At 41.5% G+C, this 20,731-nt stretch overlaps 1 protein-coding gene across 1 annotated transcript in view; it reads right to left on the minus strand.

Annotated features, from left to right (window-relative positions):
- The window catches only part of MAP3K19 (mitogen-activated protein kinase kinase kinase 19), an 86,591-nt gene that overhangs the window by 19,718 nt on the left and 46,142 nt on the right, over positions 1 to 20,731 (minus strand). The window contains exons 7-10 of the mRNA XM_037069700.1: positions 16,393 to 16,489; positions 12,589 to 12,667; positions 9,273 to 9,532; positions 3,237 to 3,280 (exon numbers count right to left, since the gene is read on the minus strand). Of these exons, the coding sequence (XP_036925595.1) occupies positions 3,237 to 3,280; positions 9,273 to 9,532; positions 12,589 to 12,667; positions 16,393 to 16,489 (480 nt within the window). The remainder of the gene's footprint in view (positions 1 to 3,236; positions 3,281 to 9,272; positions 9,533 to 12,588; positions 12,668 to 16,392; positions 16,490 to 20,731) is intronic.

Here is a 20,731-nt window from a genome sequence, read left to right on the forward strand (position 1 = left end):
CCCCCTCCCCCTGCTTCCACAACCCTCCAGCATCACCCCCACACCCCACTTAGTTCTTGTCCATGGGTTGTACATATAAGTTCTTTGAATCCTGTTTCCTATACCATTTTTATCTCTCTCCATCTACCTTATGCCTACTACCCATGCTTCTTCTTCCCTGTACCTTCCCCACTTCATTCCTCCCTTCCCCCTCCCCAATGAAATCCCTCCGTGTGATGTCCATTTATCTGATTTTTTTCCTCCTCTGGTTGTTTACTTAGTTTTTGTTTTTGTTGCTTTTCTTTTCTTTTCGGTTCATTTGTTGATAGTTATGAGTTTGTTGTCATTTTACTGTTCATAGTTTTGATCTTCTTTTTCTTAGGTAAGTCCCTTTAACATTTCATATAATGATGGCTTGGTGATGATGAACTCCTTTAATCTGACCTTATCTGGGAAGCACTTCATCTGCCTTGCCATTCTAAATGAAAGCTTTGCTGTATAGAGCAATCTTGGATGTAGGCCCGTGCCTTTCATGACTTCAAATACTTCTTTCCAGCCCCTTCTTGCTTGCAAGGTTTCTTTTGAGAAATCAGCTGATAGCCTAATGGGCACCCCTTTGTAGGTGACTTTCTCCTTTCCCCTTGCTTCTTTTAGGATTTTCTCTTTATCTTTAATCTTGGGGAACTTAATGATGATGTGCCTTGGTGTGTTCTTCTTTGGGTCCAACTTCTTTGGGACTCTCTGGGCTTCCTGGACATCCTGGAAGTCTATTTCCTTTGCTATATTGGGGAAGTTTTCCTTCATTATTTGTTCAAATAAGTTTTCAATTGCTTTTTTTTAAAGACTTTATATTTATTTATCTTTAGAGGGGAAGGGAAGGAGAGAGGGAGAGAAATATCAAGGTATGGTTGCCTCTCGTGAGTCCCCTGCTGGGAACTGGCCCACAACCCAGGCATATGCCCTGACTGGGAATTGAACTGCAGTTGTTTGGTTCACAGGCCCATGCTCAATCCACTAGCTACAAGAGCCAGGGCCAGTTTTCAATTTCTTGCTGTTGTTCTTCTCCTTCTGGTACCCCTATAATTCAGATATTGGAATGTTTCAGGTTGTCCCAGAAATTTGTAAGACTCTCTTAAATTTTTTGAATTCTTGTTTCTTCCTTTTGTTCTGGAAGGATATTTTTCTTTTTGTTCCAAATCATTGTTTTGAGTCCTGGTTTCCTTCCTATCACTTTTGGTTCTCTGAATATTTTGCTTTATTTCATTTTGGGTCTCTTTCATTTGTTCTTTCATTTTTCGATGAAGCTCAATCAGATCTGTGAGCATTTTGATTACCAGGGCTTTAGATTCTCCATCATATAGCCCTGGCTGGTGTAGCTCAGTGGATTGAGCGTGGGCTGCAAACCAAAGGGTCAGCAATTCGATTCCCAGTCAGGGCACATGCCTGGGCTGTGGGCCAGGAGAGGCAACCACGCATTGATGTTTCTCTCTCTCTTTCTCCCTCCCTCCCCATCTCTCTAAAAATAAATAAAATCTAAAATAAAAATAAAAATAAATTCTCCATCATATAGGTTGGTGATCTCTTCCTCACTTAAGTTTTCTGAGCTTTCTGAGACTTTGCTCTGTTCTTTCATTTGGGGCCATATTTCTTTGTCTTGGTGCAGCTGATAGGTTGTAAGGTGGCGGGGCCTTAGGTATTCACCTGGGCTGGGCAACCCTCCTTGCTGCGCTGAGGTGTTGCCTGTGGTGGAGGGGCCAGAGAGGGTACGGTGCTGCTCTTGCCAGCTCATCTCTAGTGCGCTTTTCAACAAACTCTCATGTGATACTGGGAGTTTCTCCCACCACGGCAACCCCAGCCATAGTCCACAGTCAGCTCTGGGATTCAGTTTTCCCCTTAAGTCAGCCCCTCAGCAGCCAGCCCTGTCCCCATAGTCTGCCGTGTCAAGGAAGTTTTTCTGAGTTGGCCCGCGTGGTCGGCTGCCTTACCAGTCTGGTTGTTCTGGTTGTGTTTTCCCTTAATTCCTTGGTTGTCAGAGTTCCATACAGTTTGATTTTCTGGCACTTTTGGTTGATTATTGATTTTAGATTGGTTGTTATCCTCCTTTTGGTTACGTGAGGAAGTGAAGGGTTTCTACCTACGCCTCCATCTTGGCCAGAACTTGATCGAAGATTCTTTAAATTCCCAGTTAGAACAGCTTAGAATTGCTGTTTTCATGTACTTTAATGATGAGTTACAGACTAACTCATAATTTGTATCCAGAACACAACTACTCCTCATTGTTTTACCAAACTGTTTTGTTGAGGGCAGGTTTTAAATGTGCTACAGTACACACTTGAAAGCTTGCAACCATGATGGTTTCTAATTTCCTTTGCCCTCCAATTACTCTCAAACTGAGCTAGTTCTTATTATTATCAACCACTAGAGGTCAATATAACCCAGTGTATGATAGCTTTCCGGTCATTAAGCTTTAAACTCTAACTTTATGCTTCTTTTCATTGAGACCCTTTCCTGCATATACAAATTTAATACCCAGTTACATCCGAATATTCATGGGCTAGATCTTGAGTGGTAATTGGGAGCTATATGTCTCTTTTTCATTCTGTTGCCAGCTGTGTGTAAGAAGAAAGGAAAAGGAAAGGAAGCTGACACCAGAAACTTAAACTTTAGAATCGGATGCGATGCAGTGTAATTCCCGTTTCATTGCCTGGACGATTTTCTCTCATTTCTTAAAAATAATGGGAAGTAAAGGCAGATTCTCCCAGTACTTAAGCATCTCCCCACAAGCAGCCATTTTTATAGGCCAACAAACCCCTTTTACAACCATAAGCAGTATCTATGCATTTTCTCAAAGGCTCATTTTCTGAAAGGACACAGAAGAGTTAGACAGAATTGGCAGAATTGCAAGGATCTTTCCAAATGCTTTACTCATAAATTAGTCAACTAGAAAAACCCTTCTGTCACTGGAAAAAAGAAGGACCTAATTTCTAATATGTTATAAGACAAATTTAAGCATGTCTGTGGAAACTACTCACCTTGTTACACAGAGAAGAGGAAACATCCCAGAAAAGGAATATATACATGGCAAGGTGCAGTTTTCCCAGAAATGATTTGCTACTCTATAAATTGTATGTGACTTGTTGTATTTCCAAGAAAGAAGTGCTGAGGATTTTGGTTCTGAGTTATTTGGTAGAGTGTCTCTAACAACAGAAGTTCTTTGGTGATAAGCCTTAAGACAGTAACACAGAAACGAATCTTACCTCAATTCTTCGGCCACTGCACTTCACATTAGAGGGAGAAAACTCTGTAACAAGGAAAAATAATATAAGTTAGATATTCTTAGTAATTGAGTGAACCCATTCTGCCTTACACCAGAGTTTGGCGATGGAGTAATCTTGGTGCTGAGGTTCGAAAAAGTCGAAATTAGAAGTTAGTCCAGGTGTAATCCACATGGAGGTGGGTCTGGTATGATTTCACAAAACCTTAGGCTACTTCTACTAAAGGGGGTTGTCGTTTTATATATGATATTGCTTCTCACATGCATGCAGGTTACATGTGTGTCTAATATAGATAACATTTATGTATATATATATATATGTTGATATATATTTATATTTACATTCTGGCAGGAAACATGAGATCTCTGGAACAGAGAGAACAGAGCACGTATCACTCACACTGCATTACAACCCCAGGTCTCAACACCCCAGTTTCAACAGGGCGACTCACTGAGAGTCAGGTGTTCACCTGGACGTCACAGCTCCGAGTCTCATAATTGCACCACAGGAATTATGAGACTCGGAGCTTATATAAAATGTTTGGCACTTCGACCCATGTTTTCCTCCCAAGAAAGAGAGATTTTTACTATGAAATGTAAGCAAATGTTTCCCTGAGAAAGGACAAATATGTCTCTGGGTTTTATTACCCTAGAATGTAAGCAAACAGCTCCTGAGGAAATAAACCTCTGAATCTCTCTGGAGCAAGACACTATCTCTCATTTCTAAGACATGGCTATCACTGAGTCATCTTTTAACCTAGTTTCCTAGTGCTTTTTGCTCAGAAAGTTGGGACTCTGTAGAAATGTGAAAATATTCACGTATGATTGTCTCCCAACCACCATTTGAACTCAAACTTGGAATGTATCATAAATTCTGAAGGGGAGGTATGTGGAAAGGGGAAATGGACTTACTACTAGGTAGTGTAAAACCTAGTTTTTGTCGTTTTAACAAAAGTAAGAATAGTTCCCTGAGCCTCATGCACCACCATAGCTTGAAGCTGAAACAAAAAGTGCCAATGTGCCCGGAGTCAAAGCAGGTCCCATAAATGGACAAGTGGGACGGGTGGGGACAGTGGTGAACTGAAATCACGTGCCCAACGAAAGGGAAACCCATTACCAAGTTCTAATTGATGTTGTCAATTCCACATGGGTAATCCACCACACTAGACCTCCTTATTGTCAAGGGAAGACAGAAAACTGGAGACTTTATGTGAAATCTTCCCCTGCCACCCCTTTTTTGAATACTTTAACAGCTGAACAAAATACGTCTGTGGGTCAGTTTTAGCCACAGCGGCTATTTTGAAATTTCATTTAGAAACAGGCCTCTCTAAGATGTAACACATCTACACAGGTAAAGAAGCCATTCTCAGGTGAAAGGTGGTCACCTGAAATAGGGTTGCAACCGGAGGGGCAGAGGCCTTCCCTTTAGCCGCAGCGGGCCAAGGCCCCTCCCCCCAACCCTTGATGCGTTTGTTCAACAAATACTGAGTGCCTACTGAATGGCCAACGCTGTTCCAGAAGATGACAACTTGGTTGTAAACAATACAGACAAACCCTTACCCTCATAGAGATGATATTCTAGAGACTGAGATTTTCTGTTGAAAAGATACTACAAGGTAATGCTAGAAATACAAGTGAAAATAATTGATAGTTGGGTGCATATGGATACCTTCCTGAGTTTTTTTCAGATATTATTATAAATATTTGGGCAGATAGCACCCACCCAGTATTGAAAAGGAATGACATGTGGTAGAAAGGCACTCAAACATTTCTGGTGAGATGCAGATATAGGATCTTTCTGGTAGGTAATTTGAAAGCCTTTAAAAATGTATATAGAATTCCAGCCAAAAGATTGAATGTACAGACCTTTCTTCACTCTCTTTACAAACCTCACTAAAGGGACAGTAAAGGAATTTTAAAAGGTGTGAGTAAGAACAACAGAAACCCAAAGGATAAAGCAGAGATGAGCAACATCAACGCACTTTGAACAGTGAAAACCACATGTGTGGGTAATAGTTGGTAAGTTGCCAGTGTCCTCAAGTCAGCTCACTGCCTGCAGAGGAGAGAACTGAACAAGAAGTGAGGACAAGGAATAGGAACTGAAGACACACCAGGTCCCTCTGAAGGTGAGGGTACAGCTGAGGCTGAAACAAGGATTGCCTAGAAGTCTGCAGAAGGAGCAGGTTTCCCATTCCCTGACCTGCCCCACTGGACAGAAGCTGCTCTTCTCTGTTCCCAGTTGGGGGCTGGAAGTTTACCCTCTGGAGAGCCTGAAACAAAGGTGCTAGGGAGCTAGGTGCAGCTGAGAGCAGAAATGGGGTGCTAGAGAGAGGACAAGAGGGTTTGATGAAAACGTGCACACCGACATGTGAAGCCCCGGCCTTACAACCTGCAGACAGGAGCCTGGATAATCCATCCCTAGGGAAACTCACTAAGGGAAAAGCCTCGCAGGGCACACTGATACCCAGGAGTCTCTCACCCAACCCACTCAGCAAGCCCTCAAGTGCTGCCCTCTTAATGCAAGTATGTAGATAGCCAAGGGTGAACTGATATGTGAGGAAAAGCCTCAAACGTGAAAATACAGAGAATAAAACAAACGGAAAGAAAGTGAAGAGCTCAGAAAAAATGGAGACAATGAAAAACTATCATTAATGCACTGTTCTTAGGAAGCTACTGGAAAATGTACCCACTAAAATGAGGGAGCAAATCAAGGAAAAGGAAGCTGAGTATCAACCTAGAACACAGGGCCCAACGCAGCAGGGAAGCCAAGGGAAGTTTCAGGAAGGTGGTGAGGGAACCCAGATGGACGACTGCGGGAGGGCAGAGGGTTCCAGGAGCAGCAATGTCTCCAGAGACAAAACTACGCACAGGTTACCCACGTGCAGCTGCACTCCACAGGTCCACCAGACAGGATGGGGCGAATTAGGAAGGGATTCACAGAAAGAGCAAATAATGAAATGAGGCATTTATTAACGCTGTAATAAATACAACACCTCAGAAGAGAGAAAATGTAATCATAGCACACGACTAAGCTCAGCTGTAAATATTTTACCTAGTCATAATAATAAACACAGTGAATATTGATTTCTTTTAAACACAAATATTGAGAAGATGGTTACTGCCCATGTGTGAGGAGACTCATGTAAAAGTGTTAAATTCTAATAGGTAAGGTCTAAATTGAACAATCAAGCAATGTCATTATAAACACGTTATTTAGAAAAATGGAAGTACATTCTGGAAGGAATGGTTTTGGAATACAATTTGTACTTCTAATTTTTTATTTTTTATATTTGCGTATCTGCTTTTTCTGAATTTTTAAAAAAGATTTTATTTACTCACCTTTTTTATGGACAGGGGAAGGGGAAAGAAAGAGAGGGAGCAAAACATCAATGTGTGAGAGAAATATTAGTCAGTTGCCTCTTGCACGACCCCAACTGAGGACGTGGCCTATGACCCAGGCCCATCCCCTGATTGGGAATCGAACTGGCAACCTTTCTGTCTATGGGACAACAGCCAACCCACTGAGCCACACTAGTCAGGGTCTGAATTTTTCTTAATCAATATATATATTGATTGTCTAAATTTTTAAAGTTGCATTTAAACAAATTTTTAAAGGGTAGGGGCCAAATACTGGCCTGGGAAATCCCAGCTGGTGTTTTCAAATAGGAATACAGCTCCTATAGAGCAACTTCCCTCACAGAACATTGACCTGACCACGTGTGTCTGGGTGTGCGTAGTTACTTTTGCTCCATCTTCAGGATCCTCTGTTGTTTGGCTAGGAGAAGAGGGTGTTTCTGTCCCATCCAATTCAGTCCTTCCATCCACACTCCGGGCAATGTGTCCCTGGACCAACTGCCCCTCCTTTTCTCCCGGGGGTGTCCAACGTTTTGGCATCTCTGAGCCACACTGGTAGAAGAGTTGTCTTGGGCCACAATTAAATACATTGTGACATGTAATCACAAAAAAATCTCATGATGTTGTAAGTACATTTATGATTTTGTGTTGGGCCTCATTCACAGCTGTCCTGGGCTGCATGTGGCCTGTGGCTTGCAAGTTGGACACCCCTGTGACCATCTCCACTACAACATTAATTATCTCTAACCTTTTCTTCACTCATAACTAGAGAGGGACTCAAATGGAAGGTGTGAACTATGAAAACAGATGGCATGGTGGTTAAGCACATTGGCTTTAGAGACAGGTGGTCCGAACCCACCCTCCATAATTCACCAGCTATGTGACCTGGGTACACACACTTACCCTTCTTAGGGCTCAGTTCCCTCATTCGTAAAACAAGTCTTCTATATATTACCTCTATCAGTGGATATTTGTGCCCTGCAATAGTAGACACTTAATAAATGGTTGTTGTTATTTTTAATTCAATATACAGTTTTTAATAGTTTTGCACCAGGTCTGGTGCTAGGTGCTTAAAGGTGCAATGATTTTGCGTTTGTCATGTGGTAAGGGCAGATGTATAAACATATAGTGACAATTCAATATGATGAGTGTTATGTTGCAGGATCCTACAGGGGTGGAAAGGAATGGTGACTTATCCAGGCTTCAGGAAGTTCAGGAAGACTTTGCAGAGGAAGTGGTATCTCAGGTGACGTGTAAGAATGCCACAGTGTTCCAGCAGAAAAACAACAGTATGTGCAAATATTTACACATTTGTTCTAGGAATGGAAGGTGTTTAGTGGTGCTTTCTATCGTGCTTCTGAGGAACAGGGGCAAGATAGGAAGCTAAAGACCAGCTGCTGAGAGTTGGAGCTACCTTTGGCGATTTTGAGGAGGAAGATTCTGGGTCTACGTCACAGTTCAGACCTGATGGTAACACCATCACACACAGCCTACCCGAACATTGCTTCAATACTACGATCACTGAAATAAGCCAGACACAAAAGGACAAATATTGTCCGATTCCACTTATATGAAATACCTAGAATAGACAAACTCATAGAGACAAAAAGTTGACTGGCTGGGGAGAGGAGAATGAGAGTTAGGGTTCGATTAGGAGAGAGCCCCCATCCTGCCAGGTGCAAACACCCTGGGGACGGGCAGCGGTGATGGCCACACAGCGATGTGAATGTGCTCAGTGCCGCTGACCTGTACATGCAGAACAGGCAAAGTACTGACTTTTAAGTTATATACGCTTTACCACCATAAAAATTTAAATTATAATAAAATACTGCTCCATTTAAATTTCACTTAAGCTCTACCCACCCCCCTAAAATCACAATTTTATTTTTTTCCTTTGCTTGGCGAGACGCCTCACAGTTCCCATGCCATGCGATCTCCCTCATTGCAATAAGCCAATAAATGTAACTTTTGGTATCACACGTTTGTCCTGGGTGGTTGGCCTGCTGGTTCAGGACAGTAGCAAGCAAATATCAAAATATCAGCATTGCCCTCAGGGGAAATGCTGGCACCTGGGCTGCTAACTGGTCATTAGGTCTTCGGCTGGAAAGAGTGGCAAACTCAAATCCTGCAGGAAGCATCCTCAGTGAGGCCACCAAGATGCCCACAGGTAAACATCAACAAATATGAATTCACAGTAAAGGTTTTCAAACACTCAAGAAAAAGATAAATAGCCCTGGCCAGGTGGCTCAGCTGGTTGGAGTGTCACCCTGTACACCTAAAGGTGGCAGGTTTGATCTTCAGTTGGGGCACATGTGGGAGGCATGTGATGGATGTTTCTCTGTCTGGATCTCTCCCTCTTTGTCTCTCTCTCCTTTCTCTGTCTCTCTCCAACTCTCTAAAATTCAATCAACACATCCCTGGGTGAGGATTTGAACAAAGATGAACATTTCTTAAATGAAGAATAAAAGAATCACTGTGTAATTACCATATTTTGCCATGTGTAGCACCCACCCATATTTTTATGCACATTATACACCGATTACCCAATTGTCAACCCATGGCATGTAACCATTATACCCAGGTATAGTGTGCATCCTTATTTTCCCCTCAGAAATTTGGGCAAAAAAGTACACATTATACACAGCAAGATACTAAATAGACTCACCTTCAGATTTTCTTTGCTGGCCTTCCAGAAAATGAGGAACTTCTTCCCTGGCTATACACTTGGAGATGCTGGGGTCTAAGTGAGCTCTTGGCAACAAGGAGCCCAAGTTCTCATCGGAGTGCTCCCTGGCGCTTTCCTCTTCCCTCAGGAGTGAAGGCTGTGTGTTCGGCACCTTTGTCCCCAAGTCCACAGATTCAATGCCATTGGGAAGAGGAACAGAATGTGCTTGTGCCCAGTCTTGATGCACTGGCGTTACCTGACTAACAGGAGAAGGAAACAGCTGGATTTACAACACACCCCCATGTCTGATGGATCTCCGACTCAGTCCAGCCTGACGGCACTGGAAAGTTGGGAGGACTATTTCGAAAGGGTGCTGCTGAGGAGGAGGCTGCATTCCTGAAAGGACAAGACCGCTCCACCCTCCGACTTGCTCCCTGCACTGTCTGCCCCTGCACCCCACACTTTAGTTGTCCCAGGCCCTATGTTGAGCAGAGTGGTCAAGGGCATTCTTTCATGTCTCCAAGGGTGTTAACCAGCCCGGTGCTTCTCAAACTATCTTTGGAGAAGGACCAGTTTTTAAATTTTCCAGTCCATTGTGGCCTAATACTTTTGTAAAGTGTAATAAAGGCAAATTACTATAAAAATGAAGCCAAAACCAAAACCAAAATAAGCCCCAATTTTTTTCATTACCAGATCCATAAAAGTAACATTAATTTGTCAAATGCTGTACAACTTTAAATGTGCAAATTTTCAAGTTTAGACTGACTTCATCATGGACTGGTAACAGAAGGACCGCAGGACCACATTTTAAGAAGCACGGCTGCAGGGAAAGCACACGCTGCCTCCGGCCTGTTTCTGCAGTTTGATCGCCCACAGCCACACACCCTCTTGTTTTCAGTCCACAACTGCAGTCAGGATGCAACTGCAGAGATGAATCATTGCAACAGAAACCACAAGGTCCACGGACATTTATCTGGGCCCTGCCACAATAATGTTTATTATGACCCCTGCTTTCAGGTGATTTTTCTTCTTCTTCTTCTTCTTTTTTAATATGATAAATGAGTATTTATTTTCCCCACGGTTGGTTGTTTGGGTTTTTTAAATAAATTTTATTGATTGTGCTATTACAGTTGTCTCATTTCCACCCCCTTCACTTCCCTCCACCCTGCACACCCACATTCCCCCCATTTAGTTCATGTCCATGGGTCACACATATAAGTTCTTTGGCTTCTACATTTTCTATACTATTCTCGCCAACCCCCTGTCTATTTTCTACCTACCATCTATGCTACTTATTCTCCGTACCCACTCCCCTATTGATAACCCTCCATGTGTTCTCTGTTTCTGTGATTCTGTTTCTGTTCAAGTTGTTTTCTTAGTTTGCTTTTGTTTTTGCTTCCGGTGTGGTTGTTAATAACTATGAGTTTGCTGTCCTTTCACTGTTCATATATTTTATCTTCTTTTTCTTAGATAAAGCCCTTTAACATTTCATATAGTAAGGGCTTGGTGATGATGAACTCCTTTAACTTGACCTTATCTGAGAAGCACTTTATCTGCCCTTCCATTCTAAATGAAAGCTTTGTTGGATAGAGTAATCTTGGATGTAAGTCCTTGGCTTTCATAACTTGGAATACTTCTTTCCAGCCCCTTCTTGCCTGTAAGGTCTCTTTTGAGAAATCAGCTGACAGTCTTATGGGAACTCATTTGTAGGTAACTATCTCCTTTTCTCTTGCTGCTTCTAAGATTCTTTTCTTATCTTTAATCTTGGGTAGTGTAATTATGATATGCCTTGGTATGTTCCTCCTTGGGTCCAGCTTCTTTGGGACTGTCTGGGCTTCCTGAAAATCTATTCCTTTGCCATATTGGGGAAGTTCTCCTTCATTATTTGTTCAAATAAGTCTTTAATTTCTTGCTCTTCCTCTTCTCCTTCTGGCACCCCTACAATTTGGATGTTGGAACATTTAAAGATGTCCTGGAGATTCCTAAGCCTCTTCTCATTTTTCTGAATCCTTGTTTCTTCATTCTTCTCTGGTTGAATGTTTCTTCCTTCCTTCTGGTTCACACCATTGATTTGAGTCCCAGGTTCCTCCCCATCACTGTTTTTCCCTGTACATTTTCCTTTATTTCACTTGGGATTGCCTTCATTTTTTCATCTAATTTGCAAACAAATTCAACCAATCCTGTAAGCATCCTGATTACCAGTATTTTGAACTGTGCATCTGATAGGTTGGTTATCTCTTTGTCACCTAGTTGTATTTTTGTTTTGGAGCTTTGATCTGTTCTTCCATTTGAGCCTTTTTTCTCTCTCGGCTCACCAGCTATGTATAAGGGGCGGAGCCTTAGGTGTTCACCTGGACAGGGCAGCCCATGTTGCTGTGCGGTGAAGTTGTCTGAGGAAGAGGGGTCCAGTGGGAACGGTGGTGTTTGCTACACTCTCTGCCACATTTCATTTACTTCCCCCACTACCCACAAGAAAAGTGGGCCCTTCTGGTGCTCATTTCTGGGTGGGTGGGCTTGTATACGTTCTAGGACCCTGTGGGTCTCTGCAACAAACTCTCCTGTGAGGCTGGGAGTTTCTCCCTCTGCTGCTTCAACCCCTACTGGTGTTTTCAATTGGTGGTTTGAGGCTTTATTTCCCTGTGCTAGAGCCTGGGGTTGTGAGGTCTGTCTCGCTCCCCAGGTATTCCTCCTGGTTCATCCACATGTGAATGTGTGACCACCTGCTACACAATCCGCTGCCTCGCCCGGGTCTGACAGATGACAACTTCCCATGAGTTCTCTCCTCCCAGCTGCCCTTCTCTGCCCCTCCTACCAGTCTGGATGGATGTTTCTTCTTTAACTCCTTGGCTGTCGGACTTCCATATAGTTCAGTGTTCTGTCAGTACTGGGTTTTTTTTTGGTTGTTTTTTTTTTAAGATTTTATTTATTTATTTATCTTTAGAGAGGAAGGAGAGAGGGAGAGAAACATCAATGTATGGTTGCCTTTTGTGCGTCCCCTGCTGGTAGTTAGCCTGCAAGGAACCAGCCTGCAACCCAGGCATGTGCCCTGACTGGGAATCGAACCGCGATCGTGTGGTTTGCAGCTCAATCCACTGAGCTACGCCAGCCAGGGCAGTACTGGTTGTTTTTTGTTTTTAAATTGTTGTTGTCCTTATTTTGGTTGTGTCAGGAGGCACAGTGTGTCTACCTACTTCTCCATCTTGGCCGGAAGTAGCTTTTTTTTTCTTTTTGGTTGCCTTGCTAAAAACGTAGGCCACAACACAAGTATGATTTCATACTTAAATTTCAATCTAACACTTCAAAGAATATTCCTTACTTGTTTTCTTTTATATCTTCTTGGCTCATTTTCTGGGGGTGATGTCCATCTCTTGGAAACATAACAACATTCTCTATACCTACAGAAATGTATGACAACAGTAGAAAAAAGGAGAAAGCAATGAATTCTGATGGCAACGAAAAGAAGACGTTATTTTTGGTTATTTGGCTGCTCTATGTATTCTTAATGATTACAGAGTGGAATTAACCAGGAGGTTTAGCCATGTTTGTATCTTTCCTGTTCAGCACATGATAGGTCATAAGTAAATGCTTGCTTGAAGAGCAATATATGTGTGTGTGTGTGTGTGTAACAAAACTTTCCAAATGTAAAATAAAGTTTCACTGTGAGCAATGCTGTCCCTAGAATAGAAAAAACTTGGCTCGCTCTGCAAAGTGTAACTGAAAACAACTCCTTTGGAGGACTGCCATGAGAATTAAATGGGATAATTTATGTATTTCCATGGGAACTTGCTCATATTTGTAATTCTGGTGATCTCCTGTCCAATTCCATGGAATGATTCTGAGTATAACCCTTAAAATAGAAAGTTCCAATTTACAGAATCGATGCTTGCTTACAACACCATGTGAAACAAATAGAACTAAAAAAGCTGCTGTGAGCCTTTCATTTTAGGAAAGAGGAAGCTGATACCATGAGGTCGTGGGGCATGATCTGGGCCACCCTCACACTAGAAAGGAAGATGGATGTCTTTCATAATGTTTGTGTAATCATCCTGGAGCACAAAAACCTAACTAGTATGTGGAAAGTAAGGAAACACACAGCATCCACTCCTAATAACTGCCAGTGAAAAGGATTTCAGAGGCAGGGTGCAGTTAGTACTTCGCTATGGAACCTAGAGAACCACGCAGTGTACTCATGAGAACATCTTCTTAAGAACGACAATTTTTACAATTATTGAGGACTAACAAAACTAGAAGATTTTAAAGCAAATTTAATGTGTTCAAAAGTCTGTTAATTGGTTGATTTCTTTTTCACACCAAAGAACAAAGATACAATAAGCAGGTATAAGAAATACCTGCTTTTTATGAAATTGTTAAAAGCTAATGGGCCCCTTAATTTATTGGTCCTATGTGGGAAAAGAAATTATGAAACGTGCTGACTCTGAAATCAGGTGCGAACATACAAATGTGTTCTGCTTCGCCTCTCAAACACTGTGAATGTCTGTGGGAGACTTGGAACCAACCCAGTGGGCCAGGAAAGATAATGCATTGTCCTATGTAAAAATAAATCATTTGCGCCTGAGTGCCTCTTCCTACACGAGAAGGTATAACTTAACCCCACTAGAAACTGTTACAGTGGAAAAACTAAAAGACAATGTTTAAACATAAGCAGAAACATTTTCTTCACAAAAGTGGTAAAAATGACATTCACATAGCCTAAAAATGATTGTTAATTTGTAATGTACAGGCCATCATTAAAATGAAAACAAGAGTTAGCCAAGCTTCATTCATTCATTAAAGAAAAATTATTTTGTCCTGAAAAGTCTCACTTTCCTGTTTTCTGCTTGTTCTTAAATTGATGGGTATCAAGGTTCAAAATATTTTGATCACTTCTCCATGTTTTGATAATTTCTGAAATCATAAATCTCAACAAAGAATTTTCAAAAACTACCTTTTTCCAGCCTCCTTTGCTGCCACCATTCAGGGAAATAACTTGAGAAATGGGTTCACATAATTTACATGGAGAAAGATAAGGCTTCCTTTCTGCCGAGGCGGCAGCACGGAGAGTCGAGCCTGACTTGGAAGCAGCCCCCCCCCCACTGGGGCGGAGGGGGCACGATCCGGGTCAGCAGCAGCCGCTTCTGAGGTGCAGTTATGAGAATTCTTTCTGCAAACACAACCTACAGTCTGTTCTTCTCCTTTGGCTTTTCAATGTTCTAATATCTTTTCAAACCTTCCTTTTAACTCAGCTACAGAGGATTCTATTATTTGCAACTAAGAATCTTGATAGATATACACTGTAGTATAAAAAATTTAAGTCCCATAATTTCAGGAAGTAGGTTCTTAATCACTCATGAAAAAAGCAATTTTACACATTTAATTTGCCATCTACAAGGTTTGTATCTGTTATGTTCTGAGAAAACAGCTGACTGAGGAATAAAAGATTTTTATACTAAGGAAAGAGATGAGGGGTTGTTTTGGAGTCTAAAAATTGTAATTTACATATTACCATCTGGAAGAGCCTCTATTGAAGCAAATGCGATGTGTAGGAACTCTAGTCGTTAAAGTCTATGGGAGTGATCCAGACATGGAGATATGTATATATTTTAGTGATGATCCCGTTAATAAAATACTACAGTGGACAAACAGATATAAGCTAACTGACTAAGTGTGTATATCCACAACAGGACAATCAGCCCTATGGCACATACGTAAGGTCTTCACAAGGTGTGCAGCACTTCAAACACTAAACACTTGGAGGATGTTAGACGCAACATGTAATGGGATTTAAAAAGATGTACTGATATCTAAGATGAATGCAGTGCGCAGTAATGCCAAAAACATTTTTATTTTAGACTTTGCAACTGAAAAGAGTAACTAGTTCAACAGAAGACTTTATCAACCATGAGAAGAAAATTTGAAAACAAATGTTTCTTTTAATAACCCAAAATTTCGGAGCTTAAAACCACAAGAGCTTAGTGGAGGTGCTGCACAAGCGTTATGGCTTCTATATGAAAATCTAAAATGTTACAAATTGACTTAAAAGAAAGAATTCTTTGAAGAATTCCTAGTACTTCAAATGGCAAGTCATCTCCAAACTGAGCAGGGTAAGTGAATTTAACCTCTTGGAAGGTGCTTGGGACACAACTGGGTATCTGAGAACTTGGCTTTGAATCCTTGAAAGTCAAAGGCGAATCACAAGGACTGTTTGGAAAGGGACCAGGATTTGTTTATTTCAATAAGGTCTTTCAGGGTTCATGGCATTAATAATTTCAAATGTTACTAAATTATTCTAGACCCTCAGCCTGGGAAGAGATTCCAAGTGAGATTGAGAAGAATGCCCAGCAGAGGGCAGCATCGCACAAGGGGCCAGAGGAAACAGTGGCTTGACTGGCAATCTGGAGAGAAAAAAAGACATCCAAGGGGGCAGCTTCCCTGGCGTGTTAGAAATGGAAGTCAGAAAATTGCCAGAGAGAAATTGCACAGTATGAACAAACATTTAATTTAAGAAGTTTAAAGGTGAACATGATAGACCAATGTAATGCTATGGTGAGTATAGCATTTTCTGAAGCAAAAATTTGCAAATGCCATGTGGTCTGTTAAATGCAAGCACACTTAATTAAAGATATGACAGCAAAATGTATTTGGAATGAGTTGTTGTTCTGGAAAATTCCAGACTTGTGGCCTTATAGGATAAAAGACTAAGACTTGGAGCTCTAGTGCCTTGTTCAGTTTGCATCTTTCCCTCAAGGGAGAAGCTCTGGGACAACAGCTGATGAACAAACACCTGGTTCTGAGAGGGACAGGCAGATCCTTGTTGCTGGTGGAAGAGTCTGTGAGGAAAGAAATGGGGTGAGGAGCGGGGGTGAAGCAGGGGGAGATATCAAACAAGACGGAAAAGAGCATAAAATGGCTGGTCGAGATGAAACGGGGTAGAGAGGAGGGACACCAGAGGAATGCCATTTAGCAGAGGACAGAATTATAAAAGTTTTTCTAGTCCCTTTGTGCTTTTCTGTGTTTTCAAAGTTCTGCACCGAGTGCTTCTGAAATGTGGGCGAAATCCAAACAATCCACATTATCTTCCACATTATCTTTGTAAATACTTCAAGGACAGAAGCCTACATACCTTCTGTGCTGGGCTGCCAATCTGGCCCATCACCACCTGGACCTCCTCCTTCAGTAACCCATATGACGTGACTGCAGTCGTCATCTTGGTCAAATTCCTGAAACGTCATAAAATAGGAACTCAGTTATTCAATGTGCTATATATATATATTTTTGAAGAGTGAATGTTGACTTTTCTAGGCTGAAGTTGCACACTGTGGACTCCTTTTAAACAGGGTAAAGTATCTAGGACTAAAATAACAGGAAAGTATCTACCCCCAGAACACCAGGCTCAGACAGACAGAGATGTGGTTAATTACATAATCAAAAATGAAGATCACTTCTGGCCAAGATGGAGGCATAAGTGGAAATACTGTGCCTCCTCGCACAACCAAATTTAAGGACAATAAAGATTTAGAAACAAAAACACAACCAGAACAGACAGAAAATTGAACTGTACCAAAGTTCAACAACAACGAACCATTCATCCAGAGCAGCAAGAGGGGCAGAGATGGCGGCGGCGGCGGAGACGGGTGGCAGCAGTAAAAAGCGGTGGTTGGCAGACCCAGGTGCGGGGAGGAAATGAGAAAACCGAGTGATGCGCAAGGCTGTTGGCTGACCACAGACACATGTTTGTGCTCAGATAAACCAGGAAATAAACGGGCAGTGAGAAAGACCGCACAACCCAGGGTCCCAGCAATGAGAAATAACGCTTAAAAGCACAGATTGAAAAAACTTGTGGGGAATGTAAATTAAAAAAAGAAAAAACTTGGGGGATTGAGGTGCCAGGAGAGACTCCCAGCCTCACAGGAGAGTTCATTGGAGAGACCCACAGAGTCCTAGAGTATATACAAACCTACCTACCCAGGAACCAGCACCAGAAGAGCCTAATTTATTTGTGGGAAGCAGCAGAAGGGACTGAAATTCAAGAGAGAGCAAAGCAAGCACCATTATTCCCTCTCTGACCCTACACATACAGCATCACAACCCTGCAACTGGGTTGCCCTGCCCTGGTAAACACCTAAGGCTCCGCCCCTCATACAAACAGTTGTGACCAGGCAAAAAAATTATGGCTCAAACAGAAGAACAAATCAAAGCCCCAGAGCCAATACTTTTAAGTGACCAAGAGATAGCCAACCTATCAGATGCAAAGTTCAAAATACTGGTGATCAGGATGCTCACAGAACTGTTTGATTTTGGTCACAAATTAGAGGAACAAATGAAGGCTAAACTAAGGGAAATGAACCAAAATGCACAGGGAACCAATAGTGATGGGAAGGAAACTGGGACTCAGATCAATGGAGTGGACCAGAAGGAAGAAAGAAATGACCAAACAGAAAAGAATGAAGAAACAAGAATTCAAAAATATGAGGAGAGGCTTAGGAACCTCCAGGACATCTTTAAACGCTCCAACATCCGAATTATAGGGGTACCAGAACGGGGAAAGAAACAGCCACGAGTGGAAAACTTATCTGAACAAATAATAAAGGAGAACTTCCCAGTCTGGCAAAGGAAATAGACTTCCAGGAAGTGTAGGAAGCTCAGAGACTCCCAAAGAAGGTGGACCCAAGGAGGAACACACCAAGGCACATCATAATTACATTAGCCAAGATTAAAATGAAGGAGAGAATTCTAGAAGCTGCAAGAGATAAGGAAACAGTCACCTACAAAGGAGTTCCCATAAGACTGTCAGCTGATTTCTCCAAAGAGACCTTCCAGGCAAGAAGGGGCTGGAAAGAAGTATTCCAAGTCATGAAAACCAAAGACCTACAGCCAAGATTGCTCTATCAAGCAAAACTTTCATTTAGAATGGAAGGACAGATGAAGTGCTTCTCAGATAAGGTCAAGTTAAAGAGTCCATCGTTACCAAGCCCTTATTATATGAAATGTTAAAGGGACTTATCTAAGAAAAAGAAGATAAAAAATATGAACAGTGAAAGGACAGCAAATTCACAGTTATTAACAACCACATCTAAAACAAAAGCAAACTAAGAGGACAGCTAGATCAGGAGCAGAACCATAGAAATGGAGATCACATGGAAGGTTAGCAACAGGGGAGTGGGAGGAGGAGAAGGGGGGAGAAGGCACAGAGAATAAGTAGCATAGACAGTGGGGAGAAAACAGACAGGAGAAGAGCAATAGTAGTGTGGGAAATGTAGAAGCTAAAGAACTTATGACCCATGGACATGAACTAAATGGGGGGAATGGGGGGAGAGGGTGTACAGGATGGAGGGGAATGAAGGGGGAAATGGGACAACTGTAATGGCATAATCAATAAAATATATTTTTAAAAAATTATGATCAAAGCTGAAATTACATACACACATAGAAATTCAGTATGTTATACTTTATCACGTCAGCATCCAGACTTCCAAGCTGCCAGGAGTTCCATCTGGGTAGGGAACTGGAAAGAATCTTTGGCCACTGTCACAGTGAACAATCCCAAAGGAACATGATCTTTTCCCAAATCCCTTCCTGGAACATCACTCACAAGTGCTGCAGGTGGAAATCCCTGTCCCGAATCCCGAATGGAAGCTACAGACAGGACCCTAGACTGAATGGAGGCAAGTTTCACTCTGCCAGCTTTCTGATCAAATCACAGCATGCAACCTCTCACACTTCCTTTTTACCCTCTAGAAAGTAATCATCATTATGCTGAAAAACATGGTTGAGAAACAACTTGATTCATAAAAATTTCTCCAAACTCTCTAGAGAAGAAATGCTTGCTTATTGGAATTCATTGTTGTTGATAGTTTCCATCATTAGAAGTTGTTGCTGGCGATTTTTCCCTATCCAACGTTGAGAACAGCAAGAGATGCAAGTGGTGGCCACGATACCCCATCACATGCTGGACATTACAGTTCGCTCTCTGGCTTCTCCGATCTGAGTGACCACCTATTTAAGGAAACTGTTGGATGAAGGTCTTTGCCCTAAATACAGGCGCCTGTTGGACAAGCAGGCAGTCTATGGCAAAGCCTCTGGCATTCATTACTTACCAAAAAAAGCATGGGAATTTTTTTTTCACTTTGTTCATTTTAATTGTAGAAAATCATGAAATAAAACCACCATTTATACTACCATAAACAACAGTTTAGGTATTCAATCATAATAATTTAGTTGTTAACCTTAATTTTATGCAGCAAATCATGCTTTTAGAAGTATTTTCTACTTTCTGCAGAACTTGAGTGGCTACTCAGGCCACCTGTTGCCTGTGGCAGATGGGCCGCCTGACTGGCTGCCCAGGCTGAGACTGTTGTCCACTTCCCTCCCCATCCTTCTCTGCATTTCGAAACTTCCACCACCATCTGGCAAATTTCTTCTCCCTCCAATCAAACTGAACCAAGGCCCTCTTTTTTAGCATATGTGGAAACACAAAATAGTCTTTTTTTAAAAGCAGGAGAAAAATCACCTATAATTCTAAAAATAAAAAATATTGTCAACAATTGTTATTAATACTGTTAAAAATGGTTAACAATTACATTCCCTCTCTCTTTTTTCCTAAGAATTAAAAAATAGAGCTGCACCATATAATTTTATATCTTAAGATAAGCATAAATTGCACACCAATTGACTAAACAAATGTAATTTTAATGGAATTTTTAATTTCCCTCAATAAATATCTATCAGCATCAAGAGTCTCACCACATAAGGCCTAGGATGCACATTAGGCAGTTTTTAATTCTTTGTTATTACACGTAGTGCTATGAACATCTTGGAAATTAGTACTCTAATATTGCATAATTTCTTTACAGTAGATTCCTAGATATGGGATTATTGGTCCAGAGAGTATAAAACTTTTAAGGTATTTTTTTACACACACTGCTTTACACTTTCGCTCCACTAACTGTGCTTGTGTGTCTTTCATTTGATCTTCTCCCTTATCAATCGTCACTTTTCATTTGTAGTAATGTATTAATAATGTATAGAATTGGTTATCTTACTGTTGTTTGAATGCGCATACTTTGTTTAGGAAGAAAGTTGGAGATAGTCTCAGATGCTTATTGACCTTTATGAAAAGTTGGAAGATGCAGAGTGTGAGCATGCCTGTCTATGACATGCATAACGATTACTGAAATGTGCATACGCAGTGCCAGACACTGTTGTGTGCACACTCCATGTATTAACTAATTTAATCCTCGCAACAATTCTAAAGGCAGGACCGACTTTCTTCTTTTTACAATGAGGCCCAGAGGAGTTAAGTTACTTACCCAAAGTCACATAGCTAGCCAGTGGTGCACCATTCACACCGAGACTCTGAAGTCTGGGTCCAGACCTCTTAACACCTCTGCTTTCTTGCTACCATGAAAAGTTCAAAATAAAGAATCTCAACAAATGCCAGAAAAAAAGAAAACAATGAGAAA

The sequence above is a fragment of the Sturnira hondurensis genome, unplaced genomic scaffold (assembly GCF_014824575.4).
Source record: "Sturnira hondurensis isolate 20B ecotype Veracruz unplaced genomic scaffold, ASM1482457v3 Scaffold0000256, whole genome shotgun sequence".
Taxonomy (NCBI): Eukaryota; Metazoa; Chordata; class Mammalia; order Chiroptera; family Phyllostomidae; genus Sturnira; species Sturnira hondurensis.